The 18,035-nt window shown below is 36.6% G+C and overlaps 1 protein-coding gene across 1 annotated transcript; it reads right to left on the bottom strand.

Moving 5' to 3' along the window:
• Window positions 1-276: 276 nt before the first annotated feature.
• Window positions 277-3,305, bottom strand: LOC145786613 (histidine protein methyltransferase 1 homolog). The gene has a single exon (XM_082598301.1). It carries the CDS (start codon window positions 1,476-1,478, stop codon window positions 444-446), a length of 1,035 nt encoding a protein of 344 aa, XP_082454427.1. The 5' UTR covers window positions 1,479-3,305; the 3' UTR covers window positions 277-443.
• Between the last annotated feature and the right edge of the window lie 14,730 nt (window positions 3,306-18,035).

Genomic DNA, 18,035 nt, shown 5'->3' with positions numbered 1-18,035 from the left:
ATGATTCAATGTCATCAATCGTTGAAACAACGTAAAAATCAAAAGTTTTCTGACTTGAATGAAAGCTAAGGGATTATAAGGGATACAGTATTCACATTTTCTAGATGCGCGCTAGAATGCGCGGGAAATTGTATTCTCTCAACAATTGTTCGTGCTATGCAATGACGATTTGTATTAGTTCCTGTGTTATTTTTCGGCGGACAAATATGACCGATCTAGATGGTACTTCCCGCGGACATCACATGCTGTAACGGCGGACATGTCCGCGGTGTCCGCCGTGAATTTCGAGGCCTGGACTTACGCCTGGATTGTCAAGCTAGCTATCTAAAGGCCCCGAATGCCAAAGGCTAAATATGTCTTATTCCAAAGCAGCAGCAGAGGGTTTGGCACCAAATATTTGTTTTAAAAAAGAATAAAATATGATGTTACAATACAGCTACGAATCAGTTTTGTTGAAAAGTCATTTTTAAAATTTCTCGTTTTAAAGGAGCATCAATAACTTGTATCCGTTGTACAAGGAAAATACGTTTGGATGCAACGAATTCTATCCATGATTGCACACCACCACCAACTCCAAAGTAAAATGATTTAGCAGCAATGTAAGCAATACCTTTGCGAAGTAAAGAGTTGCATATTAAACTGTGTAGTTTTTCATAATTTGCTGGATCATAGATCGTTTCTGATGATAATACAATGTCAACCTTGGTGTTTAAGCAACTTTCAACATCGCTCCAGTCCCCAGCGATAAAACTGTATTTTTCACTGGACGTTGGGCAACCCATGTCAAATACTTCAGCGGCAATCAAATCAAATTCATTTCCACCACAGCCTAGTGATTGAATCTTCTCAGAAACTTCATTGTTTTTCTGATTTTGTATCGATTCATTAAGGTAGACAGATGGTCCAGTTAGTGTATCTAATACAAATTCATTGAAATCTTGAAAAACAACTGTTTTTGCCGATGCCTTAGCAGCTACCATGCCTGGCAAGCCTACGCCACACCCGACTTCTAATATAATTTTATCTTTAAAATTCAACTCAGATTCAACAACAAAATTTGCCAAATCCATAGAACAGTCCCAAATTTTTAAGCCACCTTCATATACTTGTGGTACTAAATCTGCAGTTTCTAATAAATTAGCACAAGGTGTTGGACTATCTTTACTGGTGATATTTTTCTCTTCATTATGTTCACCACATACCCTGACATTGAAATTGCTTTCAGTAGTATGTGACCTTACATAACATATTTTTTCATCATTGTTCAGCTGAATCCACTCTATGCTGTAGGGATCGTCACTGCTTCTCCAACGACTCAATATTTCATTTAATGACGACAAGACGCATGATTTAATTTGCACTTTTGGCTTCATATTTTTGCAGGAAACAACTGTTTGAACGTCACGAATTGCATCATTGCTTTTTATTATATTCTCATTAACTTCTTCCTTGACATTAAAGTTGAATTGGAAGGCCATAAAATGAACTTGATAGGTTGTTCAGCAGACTTAACTGTAATATGTTTAACCTACTTTCTATATCAGAAAACACAAAGTATTATTCTTTGCAAAATATTTTTGAAATACTGTGTATGGTTTACACTGAAAAAAATTTAATTAAAATTAATGTATGTCGATGGTCGAATACATGAATCAAAAGAGAGATGAATTCACTTAAACATAACAATAAAAAAGCAAAAATCTGAATATGTCTTACTCGAGGCTAGTTGCTTTTTATTACTGTAGTTCAATTCACTTTAGAAAATTAGAAACGGTACTAAAAAAAAATAACATTGATACACTATTCAAACTTTCTCTTTAAGTCAGTTGGTTAAGCTCTTGACTGTGAACAAAGAAACAGTAAAGTCAAGCAGTGCTGGTTCGACTCTCATGATATATACAGCCTATGCTTGTAAAACGCACTTCAAGTACAGTTCTCAATTCAGTGGCACATCATGGATGGATTAATTCACAGACAACAACATTTCAACAAGTGAAAAAATTCACTAGAGCTGGCAATCTCAATGACTGAGCCTGCATTAGCGGTTTAAATTACATGTAGACGAAACTGCCATGATTAGGTTTTAAAAAAGGCTTACTCAGTCTGAAAATTAATTTATTTGATCAAAGTAGGCTAATACAAATGGCTAGAAGTTCTTGCTCCAACTAACCAATTTGGTAGCTGGTGTACAAGTTTCCGCCCTGGTCAAAAATGACATGATGTCATAAATTAGAATCGACCGAAAATATAGGGTGAAGTAGCTGTTTTGTGTCAACTACTTTACCTTTGCTTTACTATTTTCTAAACCCAACTGAAACCTTCACCTAACTCTAAAGGTTAGGGTTACAAAATACTGAAGTAAAAAAAGTAGTAAAAGCATAAACAGCTTTCGCTTGGTTAAATGGAGTTCACATATTTCACCCTATATGATTGGTCGATTGATTCCGACCTTTGGCGTATATTTACACCTTGCCATTTATAACCAGAGCGGAGTCTTGTACACCAGCTCCCCAATTTGTAACGTCAGAGCCTGATGCCATGTTTCACAATAAATTAAATCTTGGAGCTCATTGTTTTTGAATTATTAAAAGCATTGGAATTTGTAATCAAATGAAATAGACTAATCAGAGCTGCTTTGGCATGAAAGGTGATCTACTGGGCGACACAAAAAAAATATTCATCAATAAAATCAATTACCTTCCAAAATTTTACTTAGATCAACACAAGAATTCAGCTACATTAGGTTATTAAGTCTATGTAGAAGACATCTCCAGAGTATCAAGTCTGTTCCACAAAAACTCTTTGTTTAACTGGCGCTCAAAAAATGTGCCCTAAATGAGCTCCCCGGTGCTGCAAACACATTTGGATTAGACTGGCAAAGTTCTTGATGACCCTCCCACATTCTTCCTTTGAGAGAGCTCTTATTGCAGCCTTCAAATCAAGGATAATCTGAGGGTTGTTGCCATACACCCTGTCCTTAAGGGAGCAAGTCTTTTAGGTGCAGACAGTTAGGCTCCAGTCAATTAGGTGCACACACTGTGGCGTCTGGATATTTAGGTGCGGAGCACTGTAGAACCCGTTCATTTAGGTGCTATTCGTAGTAATATCTGCAGATTGTATCAGCTTGGCAGGTAGGGCAATGCTTTTCACACAAAATGTTAGATTGAACATAAAAATATGTTGTTTTGTTAATGCGAGTGCATTTATTTGTTGTTAGTCATGTGAGTGGCTTCAGTGAGTGAAGCTGCTTTATCTGGCAATGCTTTTTCACACAAAATGTTGTATTGAACAGAAAAATATGTCATGGCTTCGGTGAGTGAAGCTGCTTAAACCGGCAATAGTTTTCACACAAAATGTTATATTGAACAGAAAAATATGTCATGGCTTCAGTGAGTGAATCTGCTTAAACCGGCAATGCTTTTCACACAAAATCTTATATTGAACAGAAAACTATATTGTTCTTTTAATGGGCGTGTTCGGCATTTATTTGTTGTTAGTCCAGCTTTGCGTCGGCGAAAGCTTTATTAATAAATTATTCAAGTTTCCGAACATGACTGAGTTCACTTTTAGTTATATAAGTCAAATAATAACTACACTAAACATCAGTAAAAAATATGCCATAGCCTATATTCAAGCGGGTGGTAGGCTTGAGTGAAGAGTAACTTGTAGTTTTCCATCAAAACCCCGACTAGGTTTTGCAAAAGCTGAGCTGATACAATCTGCAAACTTTACTAGGAATAGCACCTTAATGAACGGGCGCCACAGTGCTCCGGACCTAAATATCCCGACACCACAGTGTCCGCGCCTATTTGACCAGCACCTACGGTAACTGTCTGCGCCTAATAGACGTGGACCCGTCCTTAAGGCATCTCCACAGATAAAAATCGGGTAACTAAGTCGATGAATGCTTCGGGTCATACCTGCGGTTAATCAGTCGGTCAGGGAAACGCTGCTGTAGCCATGCCAATGATTTGTTTGAGGTGTGGGGGGTGGCACTATCCTGTTGGAACCACTAGAGATCCATGATGACCTCTCTTTATCAACCAAGTGCTGTCCAGAATTTTCTAAGCACCTGAATATATCGCTCGGTGTTAATTGTCACAGACCACTTGTTTTAGTCCTCAAACTAGAATGGTCCAATGATGCCATGTTTGGAGATGGCGACCCATGCAGTGAACTTGACAGAGTGTAATGGCCTTAGCAGACATTACTGAGGGGGTGTGCTAGTCCAAAAGATGTTGTTTTTAGGGTTCACATGACCTGACAGTAGAAAATGTGCCTCATCCGAAAACCAGACATTGTCAAGGAAGTCTGGTACAGCGTCAATCTTACCACAAAACCACTGATACATGATTACTCATTGCCTAATGTCGTCAGATATAAGTTTTTGTTTGATCTGTATCCTATACTTAGATAGAAGTTCAGATCTACGATCAAAATTTTCTGCACAGACTCCAGGTTCTTTCCAAGCTGCTGACTGCATCAACATTCCATGGTGTCTTTGATGATTTTGGTCATCCAGAATGTGATTGTCTGTTAGTATCTTTACGTATCCTTTAAGTTATCAACAGAAATTTACAAGTTCATCCAAATCATTCTTTAACAACCAGATGGCATTTAACATAATATAATAACATGAAAATAAACTAAAAATTACAAACGTTTTCGGCCATACTCATGTTAGCCCTTTTCAAGTTACCAACTGACTGATGTTCTTCATTACTTAAAATTACAAAACTGATCTGCATAGACAAAAATCTAAAAAAAAATAATGCATAAGAATGAAACAACATTAAAAAGATAGGAGGCGCCTGCAGAAAACAACTGCCTATTGAGAATACAATTGTACGTCTTTCAGAATTGTACCTAAATGTTTCACCGAATTTGATACTAAAATCCATGAGGTTTTGCTCATAAAATCTTGCAATCCTCGCTCAATAGGCAGCGGTTTGCTGCAGACGTTTCCTATCTTCTAAATGTCATGTCTTCACGTACTTTTGCGTTATCATTGACTTGTGATTTTTTCCTCGACAATTAAGCATTGCGTGATTTTGCCTCTCCTCTGCCATTGCATTCTTATGCATTTCTTTTTTTTTTTTCAATTTTTGTGTATGTACAGTAAATCAGTTTTGTACTTTCAACTTATGAAAAACATCAGTCAGTTGGTAACTTGAAAAGGGGGGCGGCGACATGAGCATAGCCGAAAATGTTTGTAATTTTTGGGTTATTTTTATGTTATTACGGTATATTATGTTAAATGCCGTCTGGTTGTTAGGTTTTATTTGTTTACGATAAATTGATAAAGAACAAACATATTTTGCTTTCACAAAAAAAAAACATTTACAACAACAAAAATAAATAAATTTACCATTTCTAGTAGGCTAATACTGTTGATAAAATTTTAAACATTACTAATTCCAACGGAGAATCACCAGGTTATGGTACGATTAACCAATGCAAAACTGCACTTGGCGCACAACTTTTCCTTTGGTGTTGGTAAACTGGTAAACTGCTCGCAGCTGGAGTCAGTGCTTCCACTTTCAAATTTTCAATTTTCCTAAATTTAGTGTACAGTTTGCTTAAATTTCCCTAAATCAAACCTTGAAATTCCCTAAAAATTTCCCTAAAATAAAAGAACAAATATGTGTTGAAAAAAGCATAAAAAAACCAGGTTTCTATATGTAGCAACAGATAAAAAAAACAACGAATGATAGATACACATGGGAATTTGATAAGCACACAAAAAATGGCAAAAAATGAAACAACAAAAGAATCTCGCTCAATCAACAGAAATTTTTAAAATTATTTAATTGTTTCGAGATCTGCTACTGCCACAATTGTGCATTTACAATATATGTATACACAATTACAAACCAGCCAAACTTTTGTTCTGAGTTCTCTTTTTCTTCATACTGTGTGAGCCATTCAATATCAATTCATTGATATTACAGAGAGAAAACTTTTATTTGTCTGTTGCGAGAGTAGTATGGTACAATAGACCGATCCATCGCCTAGCAACGCTCAGCCAATCAGAGCGAAGGAGAGCAAGCCATCTTTCCAAGCCCACTATCTAGCATTGCTTTTATGCAGTTTCCATCACATTTATGCTGTGATTTTTTAGAAGTAGAATTTTCTTCTGCGGTACTTGCAGGTTTGACAGCAAATACCTACCTATTTGAGATGTCTTAAAAAACTTAAAATCGGAAACCTGCTGCAAATAGTGCTTTCTAAGACACAGTTTAACTGGGTTGTTAGAGCCATGCAGTGTTATCAATAGTTTGAATAGTTGATCATATTTTTATAGAAGAAGTTACATAGCCTGGATGGTGTGCTGTGCTGCAACTGCTACGTTGTTTGTTTGATTTGTTACAATTCACTGGAGTAAAAAATTAATCTATAGGCCGAATCTTTTAAATGAAACCCACTTCTTAGCCTGCAAAGAGTCAAAAGTGGCTGATTCTCCAAAGACAATTTCAAACATTTTTCTTTGCATTCTTTGTATTTAATGGCACTTGTGGCATTTTACATCAAAAAATCAAACAGGGTTTTAAATTGCACGTGACTTAAACCAGTATAGGCCTAATATGCAAACAATTCACAAACAGGAGAATTTAAAATGGATCTTACACTAATAAATGACCCTTCTTGCAATTGTAGCAAAAGAAGAGATTGTGATTCATGTTGCATTTTTAGAGCACAAAGTTCTTCTTTCAAAGCTTGATTTTCAGTTATCAGCTTGCATGATTCTGCAATGAATAGCATAGCCTGTAAACTATGGTTGTTTAAATTCAATGGTTGCATAAGATAAAAAAAAATGAACTGAAACATATAATACCAATGGTAGCCTAGTAGCCTACCGTAAGCTACCAGTAGCCTAATTAATTCATACAAATCAAGAAATAAACCATAGCCCTACCCATTGCAAAATGACTAAATGAGATGTCATGGATAATTATAACCTACTAGGCTAATGTTTTGTGCTTTTGAAATACTTTTTTGCTTCTTTTGTAGCCTACATAGTCATCTCATTCACTGTTCATTGCATCATTATTATGCAATGCAATAATGCATCATGCAAGCTGATAACTGAAAATCAAGCTTTGAAAGAAGAACTTTGTGCTCTAAAAATGCAACATGAATCGCAATCTCGTTTTTTGCTACAATTGCAAGAAGGGTCATTTATTAGTGCAAGATCCATTTTAAATTCTCCTGTTAGTGAATTATTTGCAAATTATACTGGTTTAAGTCACGTGCAATTTAAAACCCTGTTTAATTTTTTGATGCAAAATGCCACAAGTGCCATTAAATACAAAGAATGCAAAGAAAAATGTTTGAAATTGTCTTTGGAAAATCAGCCACTTTTGACTCTTTGCAGGCTAAGAAGTGGGTTTCATTTAAAAGATTTGGCCTATAGATTAATTTTTCACTCCAGTGAATTGTAACAAATCAAACAAACAACGTAGCAGTTGCAGCACAGCACACCATCCAGGCTATATAACTTCTTCTATAAAAATATGATCAACTATTCAAACTATTGATAACACTGCATGGCTCTAACAACCCAGTTAAACTGTGTCTTAGAAAGCACTATTTGCAGCAGGTTTCCGATTTTAAGTTTTTTAAGACATCTCAAATAGGTATTTGCTGTCAAACCTGCAAGTACCGCAAAAGAAAATTCTACTTCTAAAAAATCACAGCATAAATGTGACGGAAACTGCATAAAAGCAATGCTAGATAGTGGGCTTGGAAAAATAGCTTGCTCTCCTTCGCTCTGATTGGCTGAGCGTTGCTAGGCGATGGATCGGTCTATTACAGGTGCTGGTTAAGGATCGGCCGCCTTGGTCAGTGACGTCACGAAAAGTGTGACGTCATGCAAAAAAACGCAACTACTTTTAGGAAGGGTGCAAAAACGCGGAATAGAAGTAAAAGCGGAATGCCTATTGATTTTAAACTTAAACTGTACTATTTTGTACCAATTCTTGCTTTATTAACCTACCAACTTTCACGTTTCTACAAAACAAGCTTTTTTCCAAGGCGATTCGATCGTGGTTCAGTATTAGCCGCCCACAGTTTGCTGTGATCGATTCATACTGCCTCCACCAAATATGCTGTAGCTTTCTCATTTCTGCTCGGATTCTAACAATTTTTCTATTGTTGGATGGCATTATGCTTCATCTACTCGAATGGATTAATTGCCAATCTAAAGTAGGCATTATATTTATGTAGCGCTAACTTAAACTTTACTATTTTGTACCAATTCTCAGCAATTCAATTTTTACAATAAAAATACCAAACCAACACAAATTAAAAGAGTATGATTTGCTTTATTAACCTACCAACTTTCACGTTTATATGTTATCTACAAAACGAGAAATCGTTGTTCAAACGTAACCGCTCGACGAAGCTTTTTTCCAAGGCGATTCGATCGTGGTTCAGTGTTAGCCGCCCACAGTTTGCTGTGATCGATGAATACTGTCTCCACCAAATATGCTGCAGCTTTCTCATTTCTGCTCGGATTCTAACAATTTTACTATCGTTGGATGGCATTATGCTTCATCTACTCGAATGGATTAATTGCCAATCTAAAGTAGGCATTATATTTATGTAGCGCTAACTTAAACTTTACTATTTTGTACCAATTCTCAGCAATTCAATTTTTACAATAAAAATACCAAACCAACACAAATTAAAAGAGTATGTCTTGCTTTATTAACCTACCAACTTTCACGTTTATATGTTATCTACAAAACGAGACATCGTTGTTCAAACGTAACCGCTCGACGAAGCTTTTTTCCAAGGCGATTCGATCGTGGTTCAGTATTAGCCGCCCACAGTTTGCTGTGATCGATGAATACTGCCTCCACCAAATATGCTGTAGCTTTCTCATTTCTGCTCGGATTCTAACAATTTTACTATCGTTGGATGGCATTATGCTTCATCTACTCGAATGGATTAATTGCCAATCTAAAGTAGGCATTATATTTATGTAGCGATAACTTAAACTTTACTATTTTGTACCAATTCTCAGCAATTCAATTTTTACAATAAAAATACCAAACCAACACAAATTAAAAGAGTATGTCTTGCCTTATTAACCTACCAACTTTCACGTTTATATGTTATCTACAAAACGAGCAATCGTTGTTCAAACGTAACCGCTCGACAAAGCTTTTTTCCAATGCATTTTTCAAGGCGATTTGATCGTGGTTAAGTATTAGCCGCCCACAGTTTGCTGTGATCGATGAATACTGCCTCCACCAAATATGCTGTAGCTTTCTCATTTCTGCTCGGATTCTAACAATTTTTCTATTGTTGGATGGCATTATGCTTCATCTACTCGAATGCATTAATTGCCAATCTAAAGTAGACATTATATTTATGTAGCGCTAACTTAAACTTTACTATTTTGTACCAATTCTCAGAAATTCATTTTTTACAATAAAATTACCAAACCAACACAAATTAAAAGAGTATGTCTTGGTTTATTCATATGTTAACTTTCACATTTATATCTAATCCACAAAACGAGCAATTGTTGTTCAAACGTAACCGCTCGACGAAGCTTAAACTTTACTATCTTGTATTAATTTTCAGAAATTCATTTTTTACAATAAAAATACTAAACCAACACAAATTAAAAGAGTATGTCTTGCTTTATTCATATGTTAACTTTCACATTTATATCTAATCCACAAAACGAGCAATCGTTGTTCAAACGTAACCGCTCGACGAAGCTTTTTTCCAATGCATTTTTCAAGGCGATTCGATCGTGGTTCAGCATAAGCCGCCCACAGTTTGCAGTGATCGATGAATACTGCCTCCACCAAATGTGTTGTAGCTTTCTCATTTCTGCGTGGATTTGAGAAATTTTACCATCGTTGGAAAGCACAATACTGCATCTATCCGATTTAATTAGTTGCAAGTTTAAAGTATGCATTATATTGATCTAGCGCTAACTTAAACTTTACTATTTTGTACCAATTCTCAGCAATTCAACTTTTACAATAAAAATATCAAACCAACACAAATTAAAAGAGTATGTCTTGGTTTATTCATATGTTAACTTTCACATTTATATCTAATCAACAAAACGAGCAATCGTTGTTCAAACGTAACCGCTCGACAAAGCTTTTTTCCAATGCATTTTTCAAGGCGATTCGATCGTGGTTAAGTATTAGCCGCCCACAGTTTGCTGTGATCGATGAATACTGCCTCCACCAAATATGCTGTAGCTTTCTCATTTCTGCTCGGATTTTAACAATTTTACCATCGTTGGATGGCATTATGCTTCATCTACCCGAATGGATTAATTGCCAATCTAAAGTAGGCATTATAATTATGTAACGTTAATTTAAACTTTACTATTTTGTACCAATTCTCAGCAATTCATTTTGTACAATAAAAATACCAAACCAACACAAATTAAAAGAGTATGTCTTGCTTTCTTAACCTACCAACTTTCACGTTTATATGTTATCTACAAAACGAGAAATCGTTGTTCAAACGTAACCGCTCGACGAAGTTTTTTTCCAATGCATTCAGACGACTCGATTTTCCCCCCGTTCGCTGTGATCGGTGAATAGTGCCTCCACCAAATGTGCTTTAGCTTTCTCATTTCTGCTCGGATTTCAATAATTTTACCATAGTTAGAAAGCACGATACTTCATCTACACGAATCAGTTAACCCTAATTCACAAATAAACACTGGAGTGAAAACCACTTATAGTTTTGTTTTTTTTGAAACTCTACGCATGGACCAAATGACTTCAAAATTGGTAATATGTAAGGGCTCTTGATAGCCCTCAATATCGGTCACAATTAAAGTTTTCTCCCAGAACCATTGTAAAATTAAAGTAAGCGTTGGCTCATAATTGGACCAAAGTCACCCCATTTTACTTCTCGTATTAAAATAGGCGATGTTAAACTGCTTCAAGACGTAAAATTTGATGCTGTTAAGACTACTGATTTCTGCATCATTAAAGGGTTTCTATTGTTTAATCTTGAAAACTGGTGTTGCTGTGTTTGGCTAAATGTGTAGCCTACTATTTTTACTTGACCAACTGAATCTTGACTTCAAAAACTGCGTAGGCCAAGCACATTGATCCAACATGTCTGGAATAATTAAAAATGTTCAAGCAAGATTCAATTAAAGAGAATTAGTAAACACTTTTTGCCTAGTGTCTGCTTATGGATATCATTGCTTAAGTCTGTTTGGAATTCATGGTGTTGTCCAAATGTCATATCACTTTCGGAGTAATTGATGTTATAATAGTGAAGTTTAAGTTAGCAGATAAATATACTGTATACCTTGGACATGCAATCAATTGATTCGGGTAGATGCAGTATCGTGCTTTCCAACGTCAGTAAAATTGTCAAAAAAGCTTCATCGAGCGGTTACGTTTGAATAACGATTGCTCGTTTTGTGGATTAGATATAAATGTGAAAGTTAACATATGAATAAACCAAGACATACTCTTTTAATTTGTGTTGGTTTGGTATTTTTATTGTAAAAAATGAATTTCTGAGAATTGGTACAAAATAGTAAAGTTTAAGTTAGCGCTACATAAATATAATGCCTACTTTAGATTGGCAATTAATCCATTCGAGTAGATGAAGCATAATGCCATCCAACGATAGTAAAATTGTTAGAATCCGAGCAGAAATGAGAAAGCTACAGCATATTTGGTGGAGGCAGTATTCATCGATCACAGCAAACTGTGGGCGGCTGATACTGAACCACGATCGAATCGCCTTGGAAAAAAGCTTCGTCAAGCGGTTACGTTTGAACAACGATTTCTCGTTTTGTAGATAACATATAAACGTGAAAGTTGGTAGGTTAATAAGGCAAGACATACTCTTTTAATTTGTGTTGGTTTGGTATTTTTATTGTAAAAATTGAATTGCTGAGAATTGGTACAAAATAGTAAAGTTTAAGTTATCGCTACATAAATATAATGCCTACTTTAGATTGGCAATTAATCCATTCGAGTAGATAAAGCATAATGCCATCCAACGATAGTAAAATTGTTAGAATCTGGGCAGAAATGAGAAAGCTACAGCATATTTGGTGGAGGCAGTATGAATCGATCACAGCAAACTGTGGGCGGCTAATACTTAACCACGATCGAATCGCCTTGAAAAATGCATTGGAAAAAAGCTTCGTCGAGCGGTTACGTTTGAACAACGATTGTTCGTTTTGTTGATTAGATATAAATGTGAAAGTTAACATATGAATAAACCAAGACATACTCTTTTAATTTGTGTTGGTTTGATATTTTTATTGTAAAAGTTGAATTGCTGAGAATTGGTACAAAATAGTAAAGTTTAAGTTAGCGCTAGATCAATATAATGCATACTTTAAACTTGCAACTAATTAAATCGGATAGATGCAGTATTGTGCTTTCCAACGATGGTAAAATTTCTCAAATCCACGCAGAAATGAGAAAGCTACAACACATTTGGTGGAGGCAGTATTCATCGATCACTGCAAACTGTGGGCGGCTTATGCTGAACCACGATCGAATCGCCTTGAAAAATGCATTGGAAAAAAGCTTCGTCGAGCGGTTACGTTTGAACAACGATTGCTCGTTTTGTGGATTAGATATAAATGTGAAAGTTAACATATGAATAAACCAAGACATACTCTTTTAATTTGTGTTGGTTTGGTATTTTTATTGTAAAAAATGAATTGCTGAGATCTGGTACAAAATAGTAAAGTTTAAGTTAGCGCTACATAAATATAATGCCTACTTTAGATTGGCAATTAATGCATTCGAGTAGATGAAGCATAATGCCATCCAACAATAGAAAAATTGTTAAAATCCGAGCAGAAATGAGAAAGCTACAGCATATTTGGTGGAGGCAGTATTCATCGATCACAGCAAACTGTGGGCGGCTAATACTGAACCACGATCGAATCGCCTTGGAAAAAAGCTTGTTTTGTAGATAACATATAAACGTGAAACTTGGTAGGTTAATAAAGCAAAACATACATTTTTAATTTGTGTTGGTTTGGTATTTTTATTGTAAAAATTGAATTGCTGAGAATTGGTACAAAATAGTACAGTTTAAGTTAAGCATTCCGCTTTTACTTCTATTCCGCGTTTTTGCACCCTTCCTAAAAGTAGTTGCGTTTTTTTGCATGACGTCACACTTTTTCGTGACGTCACTGACCAAGGCGGCCGATCTTTAACCAGCACCCAATTATATACAATATGAATAAGATAGCACCATACCAGTCTAGATACCACAACAGACAGGATGCAACAAAAGAAATCAGTCATCGAGTCAGCTTCCCTGTTTTTAATGTGACAAATGTCAAGCATCGGCAAATTACGTTTTGTTATTTTGCTAGTTTCCCTTTTGTTACTTTGCTGTTCACTACATGTTTGTGCCAGCAATGAAAAATTAAATTGAAAAGAAATTAAAAATGTAACAAGTTTTCTAAACTTCTTATTTTAAGGGCATTTTTAAAAATGAATTTTGATGTCAGAGAAGACTCCACCAAATAAAAAGTTACAACAAAATACAAGTGATACTTAAACAAACACGTTTTCAAAAATGGGCTGCCTAAAACACAATTTGAACTTTTGAAGGCACTTCGCAGCAGCCAGCTTCGATAAATTCTACACCGTAGCGAATCAGCGCAAGGCCATTTAAATTTTCAACTTTGTTGACTCCTGGCCTGAAAATTTTCTGCGAAATTCCAGTGTTTCAAAATAAAATTGAAAAACCTAAATTTAAAGCTTTTTTTTTTAAATTATCAGCCAAATTCTAATTTATAAAAAAAAATTGATTTCGTTTTGTAAAATTTAAATTTCCCTAAATATTTCCCTAAAACAAGCAATTCCCTAAAAATTTCCCTACAGACAAAAATTTACTCTAAATTTCCCTAATTTAGGGAAATTTCCCTAAAAGTGGAAACACTGGCTGGAGTGCTCCTCACTCAACTGCTCGATCTAAGTTGTAAATGTTAATGTTTGTGAACGAAGACCAGTGTTGCCAAATTAGTGGATGGTCCAAACTGCCAAACACTTTTCAAATTCTGCCAACTCACAAAAAATCCTACCAAAATTCTGCCAACTTAGTAACTTTACACAAACATACTACTTATAATGGCAACCCAATTTGTAATTATAAATGCAACAGAAAATCTGCTGCCAAGTTTCTGCTCAGCCGTCAACAAAGTTGCTAGATGTTTTTAAAATTTCTCTCCCGTTGTTTTAGCTTTGCATATCAATCAAAAGAAAAAACATTTCATTTTTGAAAAAAATTCTCGCTTGCGTGGCTCGCTCAATTGTATTTCATTGGCTTAAAGGGGACCTGAAATAAAAAAAAAATTTTTTTTTGATGAGTCTTTAGTGTGTCAAAAGTATTATATTTCTCAAAAAAAAATTTTGATATAGCCTACCTTTTTGTTTGGGAGATATAACCAAATGAAAATCAGCCACCTGATGGCGCTATGTGTCTTGTATCGTCATCGGCGGACAGCCAAGTAAACATCTTCACACATTTGCCTTAGAAACGTCGCATAGGTCATTGTATATTGAGTAGGCTAATAGAATATCAGCACAAACAAGATGTCTGAAACTAGACAAGGATTTCTCTTTGAACCAAAAAGACGGCGACTTGACAGCGAAGAACATCATTCTGACTCATTCTCTGACAACACCAGTTCGGACAGCAGCGGATGGAAAATTTGCATTGGTGTAGGCCTATGTGTGGTAATTATGCCATCATGCTGACAATAATCGAAAGCGAATGTTGCCAGGAGAATGACTCTGTGTTAGCTAAAACCAATGTTTTACTGTCTTACTGACCTGTTTCAAAGTCTTGTTCTTTTCTCTCTTTGCTATTCGATCCAAACGCCTGCTGATCGTACTCACAGACCTGTAGCCTACCACCTAGGTCGATCGAGTTTTGTGGGTACTGCATTGACAGTGGCTTTCACTTATCTTGAAAAATCAAAGACTGAAGGAACAGCTTCAGGGATGAGCAAGTGTCTGGACTTGGTTGGTGCCTTGTAGCTCTGCCTGTAGATCACGTTGGTAATCGCTGGCCAGAAAATGATTGCTGCACACACGGCAGTGCTGGTTTACAGGTGGGTCTTTGAGTTTCATCGCCGAGATCCATTTCTTCAGCTTGTCGTCATTATTCAGAGGTAAACGATGAAAGGATACCCCTTTGACGATTCCCCGGTTAGTACAACCGGGAGCCATACAAGAAGCCATCATTAAGGGCGTAAAAACCCCCTTAGCACAAAATTGTTCACTGTTTCGGTAGCCTACGCGATTTGTTCCTTGTGTTTGCACGCAAAACAACAGAGCCGAAGTCGCTGATCGGAGTTGCAATGCAGCAAACATTTCAAAATTTCTCTCGATCTTTTTAGGGGACGAAATAGGTCGAAATTTGATTTTGTTACTCGGATTTCAATGTACGAAATCGGGGTACGAATTTTTCAGGGGACGAAATAGGTTGCATCTAGACTCAACACAGAGACATAGCTTTATTTTCGAAAAATGCCAAAGAAAGCATGATCTTATCATTTTGCTATGCCACCGGACAGCACCATTTTACAGTACGGTACCGTAATATTCATACCCAAATTTTTGTTAAACATGTTCTCAGAATGCCCCAAATTCAAAACAATTTTTCAAAATTTACTGGGAGAGGTCCCCCATACCCTCCGCCGCTAGGTGTCGCCTTGGCCGATCACGGCGTCAAGCTTCGCACGCCGACCGTCTAACCACACCCCTCCCCTTTCAAAATACCTAGCCACGCTAGTGAATTGGATCATTGTCATTAAAGCCAGCAAAGCATTTCCGTAGGCTACAGGGGCCGAAATACCATAAGACCGGCACTGAGCCTATTCGTCATGGGTGAGCATTAAATCGTAATATCATGAAAGGTACTCAATGGGCTTGGGTCGCAAATATAAATGTTACGTTTTTGACGTTATGAACATTTTCAATCTTCTTCAATTTTTCGTGTCCAAACCGTGATACAATTTAAAAATATTTATGCAAGCTACTAAACGATGAAGATTGAATATTGCCGTTAATGGGTGTGGTAGGCCTATCGCTTCAACTTTTCGGGCATTTTTACTTTATTTTCTCATGTTTTTCTATAAAACTGTTTTTGTGTGATCAGCTGCCTGCATTGAAGACGTTTATTACCTAGCATTACGGTACCTTGGTTTATTACCTACAATCCTACATCATCGTTTTATTCCACAGCCAAGGTTTAAGATCGACTGAAACAGTCATAGATTGTGCTGGAAAGGAGCGATCTTCGCGGCGTACACTATGCCTCCCCCCCCCCCCCCCCTCCCCCCAGGACAGGAAAGTAACTAACTTTTATTAATTAATTTAGGGTGCTTTTAGCAGAACATTTTTGCACGTAAAGCATTAAATTACCACTTTAGGCCCCTAATTTTCTCAAAAGGCACTCGATTACCTTTCTGGGCCCTTTTTCTAGATTACGCCCCCCCAGGACTAAAGAATAACAACTTTTATGCTTGAAATCAGTTGTTTAAGATGGTTTTAACCAAACATTTTTGCGCGTAAATTATAAAACCACAATTCCGGGCCCCCCAACAAACACAGGCCTAGGCCCTCAAGGGTACGCTGTACCCTCCGTACCCCACTCTCATAGGCCCTGACAGTAGCTAACGTTCACGCATAGTTTGTTGCTTTTGTAGTTATATTTGTTGTGTTTTTATTGTGAAGTATGAAAAAGTATGTGGCTACTAACCACAGTCGCAACACAAGCTTGCCAGACTGTTAGACTACATACATGTATTGCCAAAAAACGTAACAGGCATTCCAGACAAGCTCGTTACTCAACGTTAAATAGACAAGCTAAAATTGCCACTGCACAATCCGACTAGCAACTCAGACTCGACTAGCATTGCAGACAAGCTCGTTATTCAACGTTAAATAGACAAGCTAAAATTGCCACAGCACAATCCGACTAGCAACCTTTGTAACAAGACATTTGGCGAAGCCGACTGTTGAAAATTCGAAGAAAGGTAGCTTGATCTCTTCAATTTGTATAGTGAACTCATCCTTAGAGAACTGGAAGAAATTGATGAAGGAATTAATATAAACGGAAACCTTATAAATAACATTCGATATGCAGATGACACAGTCTTGCTTGCAACGTCACAATGTGGTTTGCAAGTTTTACTTGATGCAGTTCAAACATCCAGTGAAAAATATGGACTAAAAATCAACATTAACAAAACCAAAACTCTGGCAGTCTCGAAACGTCTTCCTGAACCAACAATTTGCGTGTACTGCAATGATAACAAAATTGAACAGGTTCAAAAATTTAATTATTTGGGCTCAATACTGAATCCAAGCACCCGATGTGAAGAAGAAATTAGACGACGCATTGCATTATCAAAGTCAAGTTTCAACACCATGGCAAAAATCTTTAAAGATCGAAAGCTCTCCAAAACCTTAAAAATTCGTTTGTTAAAATGCTTTGTTTGGTCAATTTTGATGTACGGATGTGAAACCTGGACACTAACGGCAAAAACCCGAAATAAAATTGAAGCTGCAGAAATGTGGTTTTACCGAAGAATTCTTAAAATTCCATGGACAGCTTTTCAAACCAACAGATCAGTTCTCCAACAGATGGGCCAGGAGCAGCAGATACTGAGATCTTTAGAAATGCGACAGCTGAAGTTCTTAGGTCACATTATAAGGAAAGGAGAACTTGAAGATTTATCTTTAAGTGGAAAAATTCTAGGTAAACGGTCAAGAGGAGCACAAAGATTCACATTTTTGCACAATTTTCAACCACTTATCAAAAACCCTACTAAAATTTGGCAAGAAGCACGAGATCGATCAAACTGGAACATCATTGTACATCGAGGGCTGCATCAGCTATGATACCTAAAGAGAGAGAGAGAGCTTGTGCATTCGCGTAAAATGCGCAAAGCCAGCAGTCTGACAAAGTTGTTAAAATAACAAGAACCAAGGGGCTAGACATATCTCACCCCCTCTGTCTCAAACCCGATGGGGTGCCGT

This window comes from Aplidium turbinatum, chromosome 17, assembly GCF_918807975.1.
Source record: "Aplidium turbinatum chromosome 17, kaAplTurb1.1, whole genome shotgun sequence".
In the NCBI taxonomy this organism is placed as follows: Eukaryota; Metazoa; Chordata; class Ascidiacea; order Aplousobranchia; family Polyclinidae; genus Aplidium; species Aplidium turbinatum.
The sequence above is the reverse complement of the archived record's forward strand: the minus strand, read 5'-3'. Positions and strand labels throughout refer to the sequence as shown.